The sequence below is a fragment of the Takifugu flavidus genome, chromosome 15 (assembly GCF_003711565.1).
Source record: "Takifugu flavidus isolate HTHZ2018 chromosome 15, ASM371156v2, whole genome shotgun sequence".
Lineage (NCBI taxonomy): Eukaryota > Metazoa > Chordata > Actinopteri > Tetraodontiformes > Tetraodontidae > Takifugu > Takifugu flavidus.
Genome location: NC_079534.1, coordinates 10,889,335 through 10,912,836, shown reverse-complemented (window position 1 = coordinate 10,912,836; position 23,502 = coordinate 10,889,335). Strand labels below are relative to the sequence as shown.

General features: G+C 41.3%; 1 protein-coding gene across 5 annotated transcripts in view; it reads left to right on the top strand.

Moving 5' to 3' along the window:
- Nucleotides 1-1,344: 1,344 nt before the first annotated feature.
- Nucleotides 1,345-23,502, top strand: part of LOC130538848 (RNA-binding Raly-like protein) — a 33,126-nt gene continuing 10,968 nt past the window's right edge. For 4 of the 5 annotated variants that reach the window (XM_057056792.1, XM_057056791.1, XM_057056788.1 and 1 more), the window contains exons 1-2: nt 1,357-1,570; nt 13,024-13,301. In XM_057056792.1, coding sequence (XP_056912772.1) covers nt 13,046-13,301 — 256 coding nt within the window. In that variant the 5' untranslated portion in view covers nt 1,357-1,570; nt 13,024-13,045. Of the gene's footprint in view, nt 1,571-13,023; nt 13,302-23,502 lie in introns of all 5 variants that reach the window. The other variant, XM_057056789.1, reaches the window with a different exon arrangement.

The window sequence follows — 23,502 nt, the reverse complement described above, 5'->3', positions numbered from 1 at the left end:
AGAGGGAAATCAAATGAAACGCGATGACAAGCCAGGCTGAAGATACACTCCACCTTATACGTCTCATACTTACCCCCGTGCTTCAGAAGATGCTCAGATCAATATTCATTTTCAGCTGCTGGTTGTGTGTGAACTCATTTCCAGATAATAACTGAGCTGTAAAGAAAAGCCCTGAGTTGACACCATCCCTGCTGAGTCCTGTTGGGTGCAACAGAAACTTCGGTTCACTTAAGTGGTTTTTAATGAGAGTGCAGCACGAAGGTTGGAGCCATGGAGTTGATGACGTATGTTATCATTTATTGGACAATAACAGCCTTCAGCCATGATGATAATTAACAAAGGAGACTAAATTTATGCAAATGACATAATGAGCTACAAGGAGCAGCGGAATGAAAAATGCTGGTGGACTCGAGGACAAGCGATACGGGTTCAACTCGTTAAAGTGTCTGTTGCATTCCAGATAATTGCAGTTTGTTATGCAAATCAAATGGGGGCAAATTCTGAAGTTCTGAATGTCGTTTTTGTCTTTTGTCATTGCAGAAAAGTAAGAATCAGAATGAGGATGGTCGGATCAAACAAATGAATATTTTAGTTGTAAACTCTAATCATTGCAGCCACTCACAAAGGCCCGTCCCCATGTGGATAGGAAGTCGTGTAGACCAACAGGCGTCGCCATTATCAAGTTATTATTCAAAAGTATAGGTAGTTTTCTGTGTCAACGGGACTGTTGACTGTATCGAGAAGACTTCTTCAGTTCCGGTTAGAAGGAGAAACATCTTCAAAAGAGAATAAAAACAGTCCAGTTGACACAGAAAACTACCTTGGATGACTATGATCTGGAGGATTGAGAATCTACACAGACATCTATTGAAAATGTTTCTCAAGATGGAAAAAATAGTGTGACAGCGGTTTTAGTTTCTCATCCTTCTAGCTGTGTTTTGTTATGTGAGACATTTAAGAATCAGTAAAGTTGTGTTATTAACTTGTGTTTTGTGCATTTGTGCATGCTTCCTCTCACTTTACCAAACCCAAACAGGACCAGAACATAACACTTTGTCCTCTAGAGTCACAGAAAAAAGATTTATTTCATGTGAAGGTTTGGCTAAGTAACCCAGACAAGCACTTTCTCTTGTCTGCCCCCCCTCCTTTTTATTTACAATAAAAAAGTGTAAATCATCTACAGTGAACGTTAGTGCCGATATAATAAGATGACCAGAAGGGTTGATTCGTACTCGTCCCCGTCGTCGTGCCAGCGGCGCGCACGGAGGTAACGGGACGTTGTTCTGTGAGTCTCGGAACAGGAAGACATGACCAGCCGAGCTCTATTCCAGCCACGGATGCTCCGATGTGTCGCTGCCTGGGGAATAAATGGGAAAATAAATAAATAAAAAAATCTCGGACCGATTCAAAAAACTCCAATCGGAGTCACGTGACTCGCTCACCGGCGGCGTTACGGAGCGCAAAGAGGGACGCAGAGCCGCGGTGCACACACGCCTGCACACCAAAAGCAGTCCACCTCCACCACCATACGCCCTATTTCTTTTTAATTGAAACCTTTTACTCCCGCTCGGTGAGTACATTTTCCAATGCCATTTTCTTTCAGCAAATTTTATCCTCTTTTTAAAAAAAAATTAAAAAAATCCCTTCCGTTCTTGTCTCGATGGACACCATGTTTTCTGGTTTTCTGCATGCCGTGATTTCAAATCTTGGATACTGAGTGTTGTTGTTCCGGAGACATCCACTGAGAAATATCTCTACGTGTTTTCGGACGCTCTGAATATATATATTTTTCCCCTTCGCAGTTCTCTCTCTTGCCTCTTTTCGTCCCGGTCCAGTTCGGGCTCAATAATACGCACCTTTTGGTTGTTATACACCATCTTCCTCTTTGCCGTGGCTTATTTTGACGTGCTTTCTGTTTTGGGGTCTTTTCTCTGATCGTGCAGTGTTTCTCTGGTCCTCGGGGATTGGACTTCTCCCAAATAACTGTTTTGATTTTGATCTTTATGATTGTGATTTTCTCACGTGCGAGGCATTTAACTTTGGCGGAGTTTGCTTTGGCATTTTCTTGGCACTGCTGAAAAAGTCTTTAACAGCAGTTAGGAACTTTTTACCTTTGATTTGTCTCTGATTCGTGTTGACATGTTGAATACTAAAATAGGAACAGAAGCGCACATCAAATAGCATTTTTCAAATCTCTTAGTGGAAGCAAGAGTGATGGAAATTATTGATTTTTTTCCCTCTGGGTTTTTTTTTTTCAAAGTTGCCAGCCATTTCTAAAAATTAAACAAGCCTAATGAATGCAAATCACTGCTGTGCAAAATGAAAGAGGAACAACAACAGATTCCTGCCAATTGAACCAGACACAGCTGTGCTCCTCCACCCTGTTTCACTTGCTGCACACACACGCTTGTGCACATAGACCGCGTTGCATTTGTTGTTGAGAACTGGGAGATGGAAGCAGACGCAACACGCAGAGAAGGCTTGAACTGTCTCAGCGAAGGAGCAAAGGGAGAGAATCCAGTGGGTCCTTTAGACCCTGGTAAATCTTTTTGCAGCTCATTATGCTAATGATGCTAATAGTTTAACCTTGACATACAGCCACTGCCAGGCCTCAAATGTTGCAACATGCTCCAAAACGATGGGACAAAAAGTGTCATTACCCTCTTTTAAATTGACTGCTGCTTTAAATCCTTCACCCAAAGTTTGTTTTTCTGCTCTTTAGAAGCGGAACAAAAAAAGAGCTCTTTTCAATCATGCTGGGAAGATAGAGGTGAGCGGAAGTGACAGCTATTCCAGCCATCAGACTTTGCAGGTCAGAGAACAGGTGGAGGAAGTCGAGCATGAAATGTGCTGCTACGCAAACAATACTTATCTTTCACCCAGGATGAAGTGGGGGGCTAGTCGTGAAATAGCCAGAATACATATGAAGGCATGCACTGAATTCCTATGAGTTCACAGGAGTAAGGAATAAAATTTAGCTGGACAGTAATCTGTCTCCGACCAGGCCTGTCTTCACGTTTGTGCACCCATAGGCTGGGATGATTACCCACCCTTAGCAGGTACACCACGTGGGCCCTCTCAAACACCATACGCCACGGAGTCCATCATCCTCAAGATATGGATGAGAAATGTTTTGGAACTGCACTGACTTTCCAGCTATAGGTCAAAGAACAGATTAGAGGAGGCTGTTTTTCTCCATCTTTCTTTTATAACCCTGCGTGTGAAAGATAACCAGAGAGGGAAAACAAATGTGTGAGTCAGTCTAACAAGAACGATGAAGGTGTACTGCACCAGAAGTGTGTGTGTGTGTGTGTGTGTGTGTGTGGGGGGGGTTCTTCCAAAGTCAAAATAATGACCCAAAACTCACACGCATGTGGGATATGGACTTCACAGAGAGGAATTCTGTATTGCATTATACATTTTCCAATACCCACTGCTCCCCATTAGATCTTCCAATTCTAAGATGTGTACACTGTGCATATTCAGCACATTTCTCAGCTATAAGGGCATTTTGAATGGACAGCAGCCACATTGTGTGCGTGCACCTGATGCTCAGTCTTGCTGCAAGGCGTGCCATTCGCCCGGCGGCGTCATTATCTCAGCACCAGGGCCAGCTCTTTTCATTTCGCATTCAAAGAGATAGCGGTTGATTTCAGAACCACGGACAGCTGCCAGGTCTTTATTACTGTGGCAGCTGGGGCAAGATCATTGTGGCCTGCAAGTCTGGAGTCTCTCCTCACTAACCCCTGCCCCCCCTCCGCACTCCCCGACTTACTCTGAGCTATTTAAAGCAAGCACGCAAGAGCTTGCACTTGTGGCAAATTTCTTAAACGCTAACTCTAGTGCAGGACCACTTCCATCTCAACCTTTTTGAACCAAAATTTAGAACTGTTCAATTGGGTAGCTACTACAGAAGTATCATGGCTGTATTATTTTGGCAGCCGTACAATTTATTCATGATCCATTCGGCCCAAAATTGGTTCAAATTTTTTTTAACTCAATGAAACAAATCCTACGACGATAGGGCTGCATACCAATTTTGTGTTTTTGTCTGTGTTTTTTGTTAAAAAAAAGAAAGCTACTGAATTCAAATGTATCTTTGTTTATATTGTGTTTTTATTGAGTAGTTGAGCTTTTTGTCTCTCTCAGTGGAAGAACACCCATTATGATTTGGAGGAATATTCTTCAATAGTAACAATTTGTAAATGTCAAAACCATTGCTGGGCTAATAAATACTTACAATGGAAGCAGCTCAGCCAATTAAAAATATCAGAAGGAGTCACTGAGACCAATCTAAATGCAAAAATACAGTTCAGTAACACTGTTGCAGTGCGACACATGCTTCCTCATAATTGTGACTCAGTGCCATTGACGTTAAATGAAGGACAATGTGTCACTCCATGGCAAAAACAAAAAGGAGCCAAATTTCAAGTTAGCACAGTCGAAAAAGGAGATGCGGAATTGATTTCACATGGTTAAGTGAAGTTTATGTGGTGCACAAAGTTAAGGTTATGACCTCCAGGAACTGATTAAAACTAAACAGATTAAAAAAGAAAACAGCATTAATCATTCAACTTGTTGGTTTAGAACATCAGACCAAGTTAAAGGAGGCCTCTCTCAATTAATTTCATGTGGTTTGTTTTGTGTTTGCATGTTGAAATTAATAAATGACTGTAAAACAAAATAAGGCACATAGCTGTTGGTGCTCCCTACAGCATCACTTTATGACTTGTGCATCTTTTTTATAGCCTAACACCCCTCCCCGTGAAAACAGTCCCCATGTTTGATCTGTTGTTGCACTGTTGCGTTTTAATAACTTATTCACAAGTTTCTTTTTCATCTAATCTTTCCTTATTTTCTGTTTATGTACAGTTAAATTAACATTATGACATGTTAAATTGCTAAATTGAAGACATCATCGGCTGGTAATGTTTGTGTTTGAACCCATTAATGTTCCTGGAATTAAAGCTTCCTCGGTCATTTTGCTTTCAGCATTCATTTTGTAACACACATGTCTGTGCGCGTGTGAGCATGTACTGGTGCTTACATTTAATTAAATGAATCCAGCGTTGTCTGTGAATAACCCTACGTGTGTTCAAATCCCTACCCATTCTGACCTCCGACCTCCCCCCACCTCAGTGATTGTTGCCTCAGTCTGCAGCCTCCTGCTGCTAAAAAGCAAAAATCTGCTAATTACAGACAATTCCAGTGACCCAGTTACTTTAGCCTAGTGGAGCGGATGCTATATTTGGCAGTTGCACTAGAGAAGAATTAAGGAAACGGAGAAATACCCATGCCAACAGATATGGGAACGCATGGCAGACGCTCACTTGCCCTGAAGCAAAGCTGTTGGCTCTATTGCTCGACTGCAGGTGGACTCATTTTCTCCCCCCTCCTTTATATCCACATGTTGATGTAGGAGAAATCCTTTAGGTTTGTTAGCGTGGATTCACTTAAACTTAGAGTAACCAGAGAAAGCTGCATAATGATACTAACTAAATATAGCACAAGATAAATGCAAAATAAACTGTGACTGTGCTGAATTAAAGTGACATTTTATGAAATTCTGTGACTGACATTAATGCACTTTGATTCATTAATGCATTTCAAGTACTAACTGCAACTGCAAGTATTGAGAAAGTGCAGTTAAAAGGGTCACTGACTGCTGAGTCAGTACGTCTTTTTCAGTGTGCTAATGATGATGTCGTGCCTTCAGCCATGTCAGAGCTACACATTCTCACCCTCAGACATCAAATCAAGAATCTTGGTCAGGTTTTGCATTCGTCATGCAACGCTGCAGCTGAAGCCCCTTTAGAATTCTTATCAATGTAGATGCTATTCATATTGCTAACGTCTGCTTCTTTAGGTCTGGATGAGCCACAAAATGTTGATGAAATTACCGCGAACAAGAGAGAAACTGTAACCTTTGTAAAGTGAAGTTACAGGAGAATCGATAACATTAGCCTGAGAGTCTCGCCATGTCTCCCTATTAACAAGGTGAGAGTGTACTTTTTGGAGGTCTGTGTAGAAGCAGGAAATACTGTTTAAGTTACAACAGAATACCATTGGTAAAGACCATTTAATGATGGCAGAGGGGAAGGGTTCAATTATCGTATCAGCTGCTTAAATTTCTTTTTGTTCTTTTCTTCACTGCTTTACCCTGGAACCTATCACAGCTGCCTACAGGTGAAGGCAGAGACATCCCTAGATGAGTGGTGTTTTGGGGGTTCAGTACCTTGCTCAATGGTAATTACATCCAATTAGCATCCAATTTACAGTCTGACGTGGGTCAGATCCTTCTGCTTCAGAAGAATGGTGCCATCAGAGACTGGTCACAAAATCTGTAATAAGAGGTGGTAGCTCAGTCTGCAGGGGGACTGGAAGGAGAAGCGGAGGGTTCTCAGCTCAAGCCCCAGTACAGACAAAAAGTGAGTTACCAGGACACCTTCAGAGCACTGCCGAGGTACCCTTCAGCAAAGCAGCAAGATGCTTAAATAGGATCCTGGATGACCTGCAAACTCATTCAAGATTGTACCTTGCCTTTGCCTTTATGCAACTGGGATAGGCTCCAGTATGTATCCCTCCAGATGACCTGAAATGGATCAAGAAAAGAAGGGGGAAAAAAATCATCTATGCAGATTATTGCAAAGATGCCAAAGTGGCTATACCATCCTTACACGCTGGATAGAATGGCCTTATTTAATTGCGACACTCGAGAAATTTGGATTCAGAGACACGATCAAAGACACTTCCAGTCTAAGGAATGAGAAAGATCCATTCCTTTAAACCAGTGTCTGTCAGGGGGACCCATTGTCCACTCTGCTGTTTAATATAGCACCAGGACCCCAGCACATTAGAGCAAATCCATACATTTAAGGTATACAGTCAGGCTTCACAGAGGGTTAGGGTTAGCTAACCCTAACCCTGACTCTATATGTAGACGACCTCCTTGTCTGTTTAGCTGAGCCGGTGGCCTCCATTCCCCATCCTAGAATACAAAAATTCCTCCGGGAGCATCTCTGGCTTTACCATTAATAGAGGAAGAGTTCATTCCTTTAACACTGACTTCTTGACAGAATTGCCTTTTATAGAGAGAATGAAAAAACTTATAAAAGTATTATGTTTTAGAGGCTGCTGCCCCATCTAGGAACTGTGAGGTAAATGCAATTAAAATAGTGAGCCTACCCAGGAATCTTTTGCTTGACTCCATCGTTTTTGCCATTTGTGTGGGGTTACAAATCACACAGGATATCCAAGGGTCACCTTCAAAAACCTTCAAAAACCAAAAAGGGCTCTTTCCTCCTGGAAGTGTCAAAGCTGAAGAGAGCCCTTTGTTGCTGCAGCTGGAAGCTAATGCCCTCCTGCCTTTTTGTTTTCTGACTCTACCCCAGTCACTAAATTCACAGAAACTTCACTATGAAGAATTCCTTGAAAATCCTAAATCGGATAATGATGGCCTGCCGGGTTAGTCTCCATACATGTGGCCATAAGCTAAAATCATTCATTTTTGCATTTCAGCTTCCTTTGATTCTATTAGGAAAGATTGAGCCAAAGATTTGAGCTCCAAAACTTCGGCAGAGCCTTGGGAGCAGGCATTCCCAAGCAAAATCGTATTTTCTCATCCGTGTCCCCTGTGTGCTGTCATATTGCTGAGGGTTCAATAAAGCATCTTTTCTGGTTCTTTTTCCTAAATTGCACAATTTTTGGTCAGCTACAGTATATTTGAGCAGCTGCCAGAGCCATTCAGCCTATCCGTGACCCGGCCATCCTTGGATGCTCTGCCGAGACTTCCGGCCTTCCGCATGACCCGCAGGCCCCTCTGCACCTCAGGATGCTGGTGGCTAGGACATCTATTCCTTAAACCTGAAAGTCTACCTCTCCACCCACTTATGCTCACTAGTTCAGTTCCTCAAATGGAAAGACCGCGCCTACACACACCAAATGTTCAACAGAATCCGGGGACCCTTCATGTCACAGTGACAGATGTGATGCCTGACTCAACTTTTTACACGGGGCTTGTTTCACTTTAACTACTGCAACTATGCTTTTTCCTAAGTTTATTTGGGTAATTTACAACTGTCTGGCAGCCTCCTTTATGCCCCCTTTCCTTTTGATCTATTTTCTTTTATGTTTGACTATTTCTTGTGGCATGTTTTATAAAGTTATAAACTCTCAAGTATTTAAAAGAATGTTACCATAGATTGTGCATATTTTAGCCTAGAACATAGTTTCTAAAGTCCTTACAGTTAAGTTATCGTACATTAAGGGATCTTTTTAAAAGGATGGATCGTACGAAATGCTTTTCAGTGCTGATGCCAGCTGTGAATTATTAATCCATTTTTTCTACCTTTGGCACATTTTTTGCGTCAAAAAGCACTGGCCGATGGTTTATTGCGGGTGAAGCTATGACTCTGCAGCTACCATTCGTTACACACGTTAAACACGCTTTAGTAATGATGATCTTAAGTGATCTTATGTAGCACAGCAAATGTTTTAATATTACATGCATCACTTTAATAATACATCACGCCAACACTATCTCTGCATCACTTGTTTAATCCCAGCAGCTCTACGTGCTGACCTGAGAGCCCGGGCACAGGACTTGTGCTCTAAATCATGCACAAATAGAGAGATTATCAGCTTTGTCATGATTATATGATGCAGGATAAAATGATATGGCTCCATCGTATCACACCATATAGGTCACACTGTGCTTTTTATCCCCCTGTTGTCATTGCCGGTTTCAACGGTATAAGGAAGCTCTAATCAGATTATGGCACAACTCATTTCAGTCGGTCCGGCCTCAGATGCTGCGCTTCAGAGAAAATTCCATAAATTCACATATGGGTGAGGGGAGAGAAAGAGCTGTATTTTCTGTAGTTATTCCCGTGGGTTCTCCCGATGAAGCCTCACCCTGTGACTGAAAAGGTCGCTTCATTAAAAACGAAACTGTATGAATGTAAAAAAAAAAAAAAAAAATCCTGATCATAAAAGGAAAAAAAGTCTGAGTAATAATTTATAAACTCTACATACCTACCGCAGGAAAAGGCCTTGCATTTTCCATCTTTGATATTCGGGTCTGAGGCCCAGTGCTAAGCTGCTTGAAGATGATTGGCATTGCAAATATCTCCTCTCGCTTTTCTTTTTTGAAGTCTTCTCCCCCTCCATCTCTGCTCCTCTATCTCGCGCCTTTTGTTGCTATGTTCCACTCCCCATTCTTCAATTCAGAGTGAAGACAGGTATTATGCAGGAGGTAATGGGCTGTGGGAGCGAAAGGGAAGAAATAAGAATGTTGCTTGACAGTCATCCTTTCCTGTTAAAATCCAGAGCAAAACAATTTCAGAGAAAATGCAGGTACGCCATTGCAGGCGGGCTCTGGAGCTGCGATGCAAGTGGCTGAAAATATGTGGGCAGTTCTCAATCTTTCCTGCACCGTTAAACAGTATTTTGTGTACGAATCCTCCAGGAGGGATTCCACCGGGCTTTGCTGGGCTGGGAACAGACGCAGGCCTGTCGACGACCTCTATTCATTATGTTCTTAACTGCTAATTGAGGTCTTTAAATGATTCAGCAGTAGCTGCTTCTGTTGGCACATTAGCCAGGGAATTTATGGCAGGAAAAATTACCAAGGGTGAGAAATTGCTCCAAATATAAAATCTACATAGTATATATATAGATATATGCTGATGACTGTGCTGTATTACTATACAACAACCTCAAAATGCTCTCTCTCTCAAAATGCTCTAATGATGGCTAGATTGACATTAGTTTGAGTTAAGCTCCCTGATTAAACCTCATTTAGCTACAATGTAGATTCATCCTCCAAAGCCCATTTCATTTTAATTTAATTTTCTTTGATTAAGCATATTGTTTTATCTTTTGCATTAGTGTGATTTCTCTCCATGGATCCGAAGCTCTCAACTGGAAGAAAAATGGCCGCAATCATATCGACTACAATCATCATTCCCGTAAAACCCCACAGCGAGGTTGCCATTTTCGGCAGTTTTATATAATGCGCGGTGGCCTTTAGATAAAGCCTCACATTATATGAGGATTTGTTGTCATAAAACAACAGCAAGGCAGAAAAAAACTTGTCCGCACTGCAGTTGTTCATAAATTCAGACCATAAAACTGTAATTAGATTTCGAACTACATTTATTTCTGTGTAACTTGTCTGACCATGATTCAAATACACAAGGCAAATAAATGAAAAAAGACCTATATTCATAATTTTTTTTCCAAAACATGCACTTTATTTCCTTGTAGACATTAAAATATTAGATTGCGTTTGGTGACATCCGTATCCTCAGGCTGATAAGATGCATTAAAGTTGCCTGTTACGCATTAAGAAGTCTAGAGTTTAATCTCCTCGGCAGTTGATGTTAGATTTTAGTTGTACACTGTGACGCTGACGTAAGATAAGATGCCTCCGCGCAATGCTGAGGTTGCAGCGAGTGAGTAAAAAGACCTGAATTTATTCTTCAGATCTGATGAGTGTTTGTCATGTTAGATGAAGGGTTTTGTTTTTTTGCGAGGATCAGGGCGAGAGAGAGAGAGAGAGAGAACGTGCATGGATGATCACTTCCACCAGTTCCTCACATTCTGATCTCAACGGTATTCAGACTCTGATGCCCCTGACAGTCCGTGTGAAAGGAGCAAAAAGGATCCGTGAAAGACTTAGTGCCACATGGGAGGATGCTGTAAGAAACACATCACTGCCAGGAAGTCACTTTTTCTACCGTGTAAAAGACTTTCCAGAAACAAATAAAACATTATGTATGGATAAACTTGACAATTTGAAATAAATTCATAATTGAATGGTGCTTTTTGATGTTATTTCTGGTGAATTATCTGCTAAAATGTGTCTCTTGGCACCAGTCTTGCCTCTCTTTTAAATTCTGTGTGTGTGTGTGTGCGTGTGTGTGTGTGTGTGTGTGTGTGTGTGTGTGTGTGTGTGTGCGTGTGTGTGTGTTTTCTGGCCACCAGCATTTGCCAGCAGTTATACCACATGTTTTCTATAAAAGTCTTTGAGGAGCTCCGAGATTCATGAATTTTACATTGGATTCATCTTTGAAGATTTTTTTTTTTTTTTAAGTTTTGAACCATGGAGAAAGAATATAAAATGCTTTTGTTGCGGCCATTTTTCATTTACAAAACTGTTGTGAATTTGGGCAACAGAAAGTGAATCTAAAGTGATCTTGTATTGTATTTTTCAACCAAACGTAACTTTCTTAGCTAACTTTCACAGGTAATTTAGGCTCAATCTAAAATTGTCAAAAAACCAACAAAAACACTTCCTCGCTGTTGCAGTTAACCAGGTTTGTTTAATCGGCGATAAAACATATGTATAGCTATTTAAAGTTACACATTTCAGCATTCTTTCAGATACCAAATCTATTGTTTTTTCAAAAAAATGAGCCAGCGAGGCAGATTAGCTGGCGTCTTCGGAGGTTTTTCTTCATGTTGTTGTAAAAGTGTTTGATACAAATGCAGAGTGAAGGATTTCACAGTTTTTACTGATGACTAAGTCAACACTGGGATTTCAGGTAAAATATTAATTCCTCATAAAAATCCTGCTTCAATTCTGTCTGGATTTCATTTACAGAATCAAACTGTTCCACCATTAGCCTCTTAAGTGTGATCTTATGTAATCAACCTTCCCGTGGTCTTATTCTTTGCAATTCGGCGATGGCGGCGGGGGGTCGGTTGTTCAACGCACTCCACATCTGTCAAACTCTCAGTTGGGTTAATTCACCAGCGCGGTGAGGCTGTTGACAGGTAGAGAAGCAGAGTGAATGGAATTTCCATCTGATTGCCTTGACTAGTGCAATTTGCAATCCCCTGCTTTGAAGATAATTAGGTTAATCAACAGCAAAATCGTGATACCAAGATGTCAATTTTTGCTACGTTCTGTGTGGTGAAAATACAGAAGCCTGTGTGGAAAAGAAAAGCCTCTGATTTAGAGTGGATTATGTGCAGGTAGAAGCAAACCCAGTAGAACCGCTAGGATGGGGGGAAATGCGATGGAGAAAGGCCCAAGAGGACTGAAGTGCACCTTTGCTTTTCTCCACAATATCGTTTCTATTCACGCTGAAGCAGTGAAACCTACAAACGTTTACAAGTGGAAACTCAAAAACACATTTAATTTATATGTGTGTGTGCGCGCAATGGGAAATGGGCAAATTATAGAAAATGTTATCCAGCACTTAATAATTTAATTTTCTTTTTGTCAATAAGTAACAATACAAAAGAAAACAAAGCACCCTGAATTGAAGTATTACAGCAAACACATGGAATCTGGATGTTTTGGTGGGGCTTTGATTCATGAGCACGTGGGGAGGTTTCACACTCATATAAAGACGTTGCGTAAGAAGAGTCAAAAGAGGTGAAACAGCGAGTGAAGACTTTCAGGTGAATTGATGTGGGGGTTTGGATTTTTTTCCCCCTTCCTCTCACCCTTTTGTTTCTCTCACCTGCTGCACCAGCAGTCTGTCCTGACAGTCTGCAGCATAAAGAACAAAAAGTAGAGACAAAAGAGCAACATTTGCAGCGGCAGCAGAAGAAGAATAACTTAGTAAACAAAAAAATTATATATATATATTTCTCTCCAAATTCGGCTCCGGCCACTGCAGGAGAAAAACAACTCACCAACCGGAAAATGTGCTCCTTTCTGTTTCCGCTGCGGATTGTGAAGCGGGTTTGTGGTGCTCAGACAAAAACGATCATATTAAATCAAATTGGTTTTCGTAATTCCAGCTTTGAGAAGCACAGGAGAAACCCTCTTCGGGCCATGATAAACGCCCCGGCCTTTCAGAGTGCATTTTAGATTTTAAAGAATAATATTTATTCACTTTTTCATTTCTCCTCTGGGATTTCTAATGGAGCTTTTAAAAATGTGTACCTCTCTCCCTCTGCTATCGCTAATAAAGGCTTTCAGCTGTGCCCAGTGTTTACCTCCCACTGGCGCTTTGTTCGGTTAAACCCTTCCCGTCTGTTTGAGCCGTGTGCGACTGTGTCTCCCAGCAGGCGCCGCTGCAGGACGAGGATGACTGGGAAGACCCAGACCAGCAACGTGACCAACAAGAATGACCCTCGCTCCCTCAACTCCCGCGTCTTCATCGGCAACCTCAACACGGCCGTGGTCACCAAGGCCGACATCGAGGCCATCTTCGCCAAATACGGCAAGATCGTGGGCTGCTCGGTGCACAAAGGTTACGCCTTCGTGCAGTACGCTAGCGAGAGGAACGCCAGGGCGGCCGTGGTGGGGGAGAACACCAGGCTCATCGCGGGACAGTCACTAGGTAGTGCGATTGTATTGTACTGCAACCTCTCCCGACACCATCATGACACGTTATGGAGGGATTCGGTGCACAGCGGTTACACTTTCACCTAAAGTAATTCAGATATGGAGGCTATTTTGATAAAATCCCTTCATGTTTAGATGTTTGCCTGGTGGTTTCAGGCAGCGTCTGTCCTACAGTGGTGAACAGAAGTTCTGGCGAGTGAGAATTATTTGGTGATATTCTATACTGATGTCGGGAGCATGAAGCCTGACCGCGTTTCCCTGTTTGGTTTGCAACGGCTGGTATCTGTTATTAGACCGTGTAATTCAAAAGCACAATAATCCTTTTTTAAAGACTGCTGTTTTTTGTTTTTTTGAACAGCTAGCATCACCGAACGCATAATGGCAAGTTAAAAATCAGCGCATCAGTCCATGACTGCGTTTTTTCGGCAAATAAGCACCCATCATATCATAACAGTTTGCAGTGGCGTTTAGAGCAAATCTAAAGTGTAAAGAAACAACAGAGGAGTCATAATGGATGGACACCAACAATATGGTTAATGAAAGCTGTCGGTTGATACGCCTGCAGCTGCCAGGATCAGTGTGTGGCGATCGAGAATGGACAGACGGACGGACATATGGGCAGACGGAGAGGCAGACAGACAAGGAACCAACTGATGCACGATCCTCTGGTGCATTCAGTGGCTCCCTGTAAATCTTACCTATATTACTTATTGATTGGTATAAATTCAGCTGCGTGGAAACTAAAAGTCATAAATCTTGTGAAGTGCTGCTGGGGTCATGTCTCTGATCCCTGTTTTTGTGTTTCCGTGCTTTTGTCATTGCAATTATGTGGATATATTGTATTAATACAAAGCCGCGTTGCCATAAGTAACTGGATGGAGTGACCTTGGGTGCCATTTTACAAGATTTCTATTACCTCGTAATCAAAAATGACTGACTGTTGCCATCGACAATAGCAGACAGAAAATCGGAGGTGGATATTCCTTCGTACAAACAGCCAAATGAGCTAAATCACATCCAAATAACAGAGACCAAGAGGAAAATAATGGTCCAAGTTGTTATAAACGTCATTACAGAAGTGGGTACGGACGCCTGTGCGAGGCTGCTGCTCACGGTTTGATTATTGGTTATCAGAGATGAGGAGCATAACAGATTTCAAGATGAGATCATAGAGAAAAACCTTCTCTGTTGGCCAGATGTATCTTTCAAGATGGAAAATAATGAGACGTATTTCTTTCCCAGCAGGGAACTTCTGCTGTGAGTCCGTTTGTTGCTTTGTGGTAGCAACCTACAGTATTTGTTTTTATCATTGAAATAATCCAGCAGCAGGATGAGCCGGAGCGTCTCTCCGTGGCTTTTTCTTTTTATTTGCTTCCTTATAACTAATTCATTGGGCTGTTCCATTTTTCCCGAGTGTCACGGGGTTGAGCCTCTAATCAAGGAACCCACCGGCTCTTCATTCACATTCATGTCGAAACAGCAGACAGAAGTATCCAGGCTGCTGTTGACATAAATCTAGGTCTGCTGTCTGCACGGCTGCATCCATTCAAAGAGCCTCCGCTCATTGTCATGCACACTGACATCGCCAGTTACATTAGGCGACAACATCCACGCTGATATCTCAAGTAAGAGCGTGACTCCCGAAGGACGACAGAACTCAAATCGCATTCCATTTTTTTCTTTTTTTCAAAAGGTTTTTCACAGTTGGTCTTGAGCGCACAGTAAAAGGGACAGACTAATAGCAATCCCAGCAGATTAAATGCATCTCGTCTGAGGCCAAGTGCTGGATAAAGATAGACACTGAAGAAATATGCATCGGCTGTATGGAATGAGCAAAGGTTCTTCATCCGGCAAACATTCTTCATGACGGGCAGAGGGACGTATGGGTGGAAGAGCCGACTTGGTGAATGACTGAAACAGGCATCAGCTGTCAGCTCAACCCGCTGTTTCACAGCGGCCGGTCACTAATGGAAAAATGTGTCGAGTCTGGTCGGCCGCGCTTCAAAACACTCAGATTATCTAGTGAAGATAGCAGACATGTTGAATAACGGGAGATAGGCACACCCGGCTGACATGGATCGCGGCGAAATAACTTCAGTATCGGGGGGTGGGGGCTCCTCCCGGTGGGTGTGAGGTTATACATGGAACTGGAGGTGTGCTGCAGGCTGAGTCGCCAAACAATCTGACATGTTGCTGTGTAATCGGTGCAGGAACACTCGCACAGGCCTGCCTATACGCTGCTATTACTGCATGTCCTTCTGGTCTGGCTTATTCGGGTGAAACTACCTTCATGCGGCAGGTTCAGTGAACACTGAGCAATTAGAAGTGGAGATGAACTGGAGACATGTTGGTGTGGAAGGAGCTGATAAGCCCATCAGGAGGGGAAAGCAAAAGGTTCATCCAGTAGAAGACATTTGGATTTCCTCCCTCATATCTGCTAATGGCTTTTTAAAGAAAATCTATATTTAGTATTTATATGCGTGATTGATCATCTGCTTTTTGTTCCTTTTTGTGTGTGTTTTTAAATGTTTTTATGGTATTTAATGGCTAATAATGTGTTTGTTAATTACACATTGACAGCTATATTCCTGGGTAAATAGTTGTGGTTTATTTTGTTGTTACCTTAATATTTTAGTGTGATATCAGAGTTATACAAAAGGGACCTCCAGCGATGACTTATTGTGTTATGGAAACCACTTTTTCTGTATCCGCTAACTTAATCCTCTCTTCTTATCTTTAAAACAGGAATTTTATGTTTGATTAGACTCTGGAAGTCTGTTGCCAGAGGTGGGGAGGATTCTACACAGACTCGAAGTGAAGTTTTTCTCTCCTATCAAATTTAACACAATAGAGACGTGACTCGGAAAAGACCCGTTACAGGAGGATCAGAGTCGAACCAAGGATGTCATTTTTAAAAAAAACTAATCTTTAACTGATTCTTGAGAAGAACAGGGATTAGAAATCCAAACTTTATGACTCTTTGCAACTGCACAATTGTTCTGGTCTTAGGTTTGGAAATGATTATTTAATGTAATTCTTCAGAGCAGAATTCTCTCCTTTCCTTTTGGGTTTGAGGCAGCTCGTTGTAGTCCTACAGCGCCCCACAGTGGCCAAAAACATACTGCAACTATATATGTGTGTATATATATATACTGTATATATATATATATATATATATATATGCACACACACGCACGGACACAGACATATCTCTGTATTTCTATCTTTGTGAGCACTTTCATCGACGAGACACGTATCCATAACCCTTCCTTTACCCTAACATCCCAATTCTAACCTCAACCTTAAATCCATAAGTTTTAGCCCTCAGACGATCTCTCACAAATTAAAAAGACTTTTAACTTAAAATAAAAAGACTTCCTTGTAAAATAAACTAATATTAATGTGATGATCTTATTTGTTGAATTATTTATCCAAGGTTTCGTGTGTATGTGGGTGTTCTTTGCTTCATATTGATTAATTTTACAAGGATCTCTGTCCAGTGTCCAACAAAAACAAACAAACAAACAAACAAAACTGTGCTCAGTCCTGATAGATTCACCTCATTCATATAGACGGACGCTAGATGGAGCTGAGAAACCAGCTCTATCCTTACTGGGACGCCTGGTTTTGTCCTTCATCAGAGTCTCCGTATCATTCAGAGACCCGCCAGTCCAACCAGCTCTTAATTCCTCTCATCGCTCAGCCAAATTTTTCCGATTCATTAAAGCAGTTTGAAACCACCGAAACAGCTTTGTGCAGACCTAGATGATCCCGATGGTTTGATTTCACTGATAATTCTAATATTCGACACTTGACTCCAGAATATCTGGAGGAAGCGATGCAACTGCGCTGCCTCTGAAGCTTTTACTTTCCTCTCTATTCTTATTGGGAACAAAGGACCTGGGGGTTATTAAGATGTCAGGGTGTGTCTTTGTGTGTGAATGTGCGTGTGTGAGAGTGAGAAAGACAGCTGCAAGCCCCATGTTCGTGTAATTAGATATTACAATTACAAGCCGTCATCTAGAATTGGCCTGAAAACACAGCAGCAGCTGGGGAATCAGCAGGCGGCCTCCTCCCTGGGGCTTCTGCTGTTTCACCTGTTCCTGAAGGACTCAGCCCGTCCGCTACCGAATCATTCAAAGAGAAGAGATGAGTGGAAGGCTGAGTTTCTGTTTAAGGTCATAAAAGCCCCCATTCACTTGTTAAATTCCACTTCTGGATTATTTATGGATTTATCTCTCACTCCCTTTCAATGGGTGAAACTGTGGCTTTAACACTCGGGTGAAACTGTAGGTGTGTTTTTTTTGGTTTTAAAAGAGAGTCACACAGCAGAGAAATGTCTCCTGTTGTAGGCTTCATCTTTGTTTGTGTGAGGCTTATTCTGCTTATTTATACACGGCACACATGGTGAGCTGACCAGTGCTGACAGGCTGCTTCCACCCAGCACATTCAAATGAATCCACGCTGACCTGCTTTCAGTCTTTGAGAGGCTTTTCACAACATGTGTGATTTCATACGATGGTTTAACATTTTTAATGCAGTCACCAAAACTATATAACTCAGTTAGTTAAAGAGTTATTGAAACTTAACCAAACTGACTTTAAATGAAACATCTTTGATTTCATAGTGGACCTTGGTTGGGAATTAATGTTTCTTGTGCTTCTTTAGCTTTCGTGTCCTTCGAGCCTGTAAATTTCACCCTGGCAGTTATACTCGAATGCACAAACATCATTTGATTGACATTTGTAATGTATTTTATTTGTTTCCCCAAGGCTTCCAGATTAATTAGATCTATTGGAAAAATCTCTTCTGGTGATAGAAAGTAGAAGTGGCAAATTGCCAGTCACCCGATTCTTGCCTGGACCAATTAGAAAGCCATAGCAACCAAATACTTGAGAACATACGTCCTGAATTTGGAATGCTAGGCTACAGAGAGTTATTCACCAAGGAACTAATTAGTTTTACCAGCATATTAAATGGTAATAAATCCTTTTAATATCACTCCCAACAGTTTCTGAAATAATTTACCAGTGAAATATAGTAAAACTGCTGAATAAAGATGCCATAAATCTCAATATAATTAACTGACTGAAATTAAGTCAGGCCAGTTTTATTTCTATAGCCCAGGTTTAGAAGTTCAATGACCTCTGAGACCTTCAAAATCCAGAACCTGATGTACATTTTTTGGTGAGTGGAGACCTTGCATCCAATTCAGTATGAATAGCTATTTATTAAAATATACATCTCTGGGTATACATTTAAATATACAGTATGTTTAAAGATGTAAGACCGATCTACTGCATTTCTTTTGCTTTAAAGACATAAATGCTACTGTGCTACATCATCAATTTACCCTCACTCTTCTTATAAATTGTGTAACAGGTTCAATGTTGTGAAAAAGCCGTCTTACACAGAAAAGAACAAGCTCAACAAGTCCTATACTGTGGCTATTACAAGTCCCAGTTTGTCATTACTTACACACCCCCTGGATAGCGCTTAACTTTAAAGCATAACTACAGGTCGCTGTACCAAATTATTGCCAAGTTTTAAAGTGTCTGTTGTTTACAGTGGTAGATTTGGCAGCTAAGGGGGATTTATTCCAACAAGTTGTGGATCTGAGATTTCAAAATGGGTCTGATCTATTGTTTTTCAGTCCATAATGTGCTATTTTTAAAATTTTAAAGAGTTAAAAATCCCTCCTTTGTAGTTGTAAATCTTAATATTTAAAGATTTGAATAACAAACATATATCCATATCAATTTAATTATTTTAGTTTAAACTCTTTTTAAATCTCCTCTGTCTCTGATGCTTCACCTAGAATCCCCCCCATCACCTTTTAAAAAAAGATCTCCTCAGTTCTCTGTGGGGGAACGCGTCCAACAGTCAACCGGTCAGATGTAACTGCGCCCCAAAAAAGATCACAATGACACTGTTCTGTCATTTCCCATCTCCTAATCTACACAGAGGTGGAAGAAGGGGGTGGTGCGGGGTGTTCTTTAGTGCAGCCTGCGCTCCAGCACTCGGAGCAGCTCGGAGTATTTGAGGGGAAAGTTCCCCCTGGAATAGTTTGACTATTGGTATGGTCTGAAACGGCTGGGCTGTGAGGCTGGAGCTGGAAGTGCACCAGCGCTCTGCCTACATTTGGCGAGAGAGAGGTTGGGGAAGTCGGCTGAGCCTCAGCACTGTTGGCACCTGTGATTTCCCTCACGTGATGACCATGTACAATGGCAGGCGCCGCAACCAGAGATGTGAGTACGTCTGCTGACGGCTTAAAGTTGCTGCATCTACTCTTGCGCCGCCTCGCTTCAGATGCCTTTTGTTTCAGTCAGCGTTTCTTTTGAGTTTCTGTGTTAAGTGCGAAGTGCGTCTTTGCGGCGTCTTTGTGTTTGCGTGGTTGGAATCTCTGTCTGCATCACAGCCGTGAGCTTTTTACATTTTTAAGGCCAAAAAGTCATTTGACTTGCGAAATGGAGCTATTTATCCACCTTATTAGATAAATGTTTTCTAAATCAGGCCGCGTAATCTCACTTTCATGCTGCTTTGGGGCTTTTTACTGGAATTACTGGCGTTTTATTTCTCCTGATATCAGGCAGTAAAGTGCCTTCTAAAGGGCACAGCATTTATTTTGCTCTAATTGTCTGCACTATACGTAATGGAGGTGCACTGTGAATGGATGGAAGTGGTAATTACAAAAGTGCTTCATTGTTGAGGTGGGGCGAATATTTAAATTATATGCTTATGTCTCCATATTCATGCATATTTTATATGCCAGTATACGTTCACTTTGTTTTTATCAGTGTTTAGAGCGAAATGTTGTTAATTGATTAAACTGACACAACTGGCATGTTGTTCCCTCAAGATTTAATGTTGAGGTTTTTTTTTCTACTGTTTGAAAATGTGAGTTATGCACATATTTGTGAGTATGTGCTCTTGTCTGCAGCTGTAACCAGCTAAATTATCGTTTCCATTATATCACAACTTGGAAATAAGATGATTATGTTTTTTCACCACTATAAATGAAAACACTTAAGGTCAGCCAATAACAATATATATGTGTCAGAAAAAAACAGGAAATATTAATAAAGAAAAGTAGCTGAGTCCTTGGAAATAAGATGATTATTCATCAACAGGAGGGTGTCTTCATATGAGCCTGGTCCTGCCCAAGATTTCTTCTTGTTAAAGGAGAGTTCTTCCTTCTGACTGTTTCTTGTTTCAGGATCGCGGTCTGGGTGTCTGTAAAATGGCAGGAGACAATTGCGATCGTAACAGACGGGATACCAATAAAGTTCAATTGAATTGTTAATGCAGAAATCACGTAAGATGCAGCAGTTTACCATCTTTACTGGTGTCCTTTGGTTAGACAACAAGGTCATCATTAAAATGCCAACGGAGTACACATAAAGGCTGCTTGAACCCAACATTTAGCAATTCACATTCATCTGTTTAATGGACCACAGCTCAGTCCTTAATACTAGGAGAGACTCCGGTGAATGGGGACTGACTGCCAAATTTTTGTCCTGCCAAGTGACATTTTTCCCCAAGAAAGCAAAAGTGTAAAATAGGCGGAATTATCAGGAAGGTCAGGCTGTTAGTTGTTAATTCCTGAGTTATTAATTCCGTATCCGCGACTGAAACCTGCAGGTTCTTTTCCTGAGAGAAATTAGTCCTGCGGCAATGTCTAATGTGTCACAGTGTAGCACTCTGGCATTAGTAAGTGTTTATGCAAACAATTCCGAAATCCAACTTGTAAAACTAATGTAATTGATGTTCTACTCTCCAGTGGACGACTCGGATATTATTACAGTAAATATGCAAATGTCTTCAAAATATTCTGGGTAAAACAAAAACCCTAATAAACTTACAGTCAGAAATCTTTGCCTACAATATTTAGAAGAATGATGAATACGCTGAATTTCTCCATATCCCTCTGTAAACATGGTGCCATTTTGTGTTGTGTAAATACACAATTAAAGCAGAAGTTTGCCATAGTCAACTATTGTGATGTTGAGGTTTTAAAATTCAATCATTACTACAATTAATATAGCATACACACACACACACACACAGACAGACACACACACACACACACACACACACACTATATCTAGGATTACAGTTTATGGATGCATCTTTTTTATGAGTAAATTCAGCATGTCAGAATGAAATGGATTCTAGGCATGCACAGGCACACACGCACTCACACACACACACACACCACACACACACACACACACACACACACACACACACACACACACACACACACAACAACTCTGTAACCTGCTGTTCACCCTGCCCTGCTGGAGGAAAAAAAACACACTCTCAGGTGTAATGAAAAGCTGAAACTCTTTTGCCCTTGAGCTGAGATGGAAGATTATTGACGTCCCCACCTACCCCCACCCCGTGTCAGACTTGGAGTGTGAAAACGGGCTGTAGATTGAATCTGTGACAGCTGTCACGCAGGATATCTCTTAGTCGCGCTTTTGTATTCACACAGGTGTCTGGATGATCTCTTAATCAAATACTGTTCAGCTGCTCTCAGGATACGTATTGTGGCTGAGATGGAGTTTGATCTCTGCCAGGAGGGATCTTCTGCCTGCCAAAGATTATGTCCGAGCATTAAGTTGGAGAGGAAATGCGTTTCTAGGATTTTGCTAATTACTCCCATTGTTGTATTAGCTAGAGCACATTTATCAGTGACATTGTGTTTCTCTCAAACTCTCAAATGCATTCTTACATATATAACTTCAGTCTGTGTTTCTCTAGACATCAAGTATAGTGACACTGTTTGTTGTGTGTTCGATGTGTGTATGGCATGCACACACCTCTTGAAACAAAGACCTCAAAGGCCCACATGTCAATGAAACACACACTTGGCGTGTGCATGTACATTAGCGCGGCAACTCGCTCACAAGTAATTTTGCTTTATTAATATGAATGAAGCCAAACTGTGTCAGTGGCTCCTGAGGTGCTGATGAAAGTATTCTTGAGGGATCCAGTGTCCTGGATCAAAGTGTTACAGGAGGCTGTTTAGAGTGAAAACATTCAAATATGTGAATGTACACACTAAAAATACACACACACGCACACAAAATAAAATCAAGGCTATTAAGATCAAACATGGATTTATTTACAATTCCTCACATGCTCAGTGCTAGGATTAATATTCAGTCCAAAATCCCCTAACCCAGTGGTTCCCAAACTTTGTTCCCAAACTAGTTTTTTTCCAGTGCCCCACTTTTGGAGATAAAATTATTCTAAACATGCTGAAAACCAGGGGAAAACTTCACTTTTACAGTTGAAAATTACAATTTTTAATTGCGATAATTCAAAGCACAACTATGTCCTTTAAATTATGACTGCATTATATTCGCTGCTTTCAACATATTTTCTTGAAAGTCTATTTGCCAAGTCCCTAAAATAAAACCATTTTTTCTGCTACATTGTTTAACATCTAGTCTTGAATTTTCGTGGTCTTCGGCAGCCGCTTCAAGGTTGCCTTGTGCAGATGTTTTGTGTTTAATTGGTAGTATTTGGTAGTAAACTTGTAGTAGGTAAACTTTGGTAGTAAACTTGTAGTAGTATTTGTAGTATTTGGTAGTAAATAGAATTGTTTGTGTATTGTTTAGATATACTCCTTCCCTCCTTGATGGTGTTTTTAAGGTGGTCGGAAGTAAAATTATCACTGTCTGCTGGTGGAAACTGTTCACATTAGCTCAATGCCCCTATATCATATGGCTGTGGCCCCCACAGGGAGCGCGCCCCTCAGTTTGAAACCCACTGCCCTAACCAACAGGGTGAGCTATTGCATTTCAAATGTAATTTATGCTCCTCACCTTTACTCCTACCTGAACACATCCAGGGGAACTGAAATAGTTTTACAGGCACTCACATTGTCTGCAAGGATTTCAATGTGTGCAGATTGTCAGTGTGCTGGTGTACATTTTCAATAAAGTGTATGTTTCCAGTGTGTACATGCGTGTGCACATTTTAGTGTTTCCGCCCTTCACGGCCTCCCATAAAGTGTTGAATGCGTGCACTTCTGTGCCAAGGGAGACATTCAGCTAAAATGCCACCAACCACGGCTTTCATCCTGTACACAGATGAGTGTAAAAACATTCTTTCCACCTCAGACTGTCTGTGAAACTAGACCAGGCATGAATAAAAAAATGTGGCTGAATACAAACTGCTGAAAA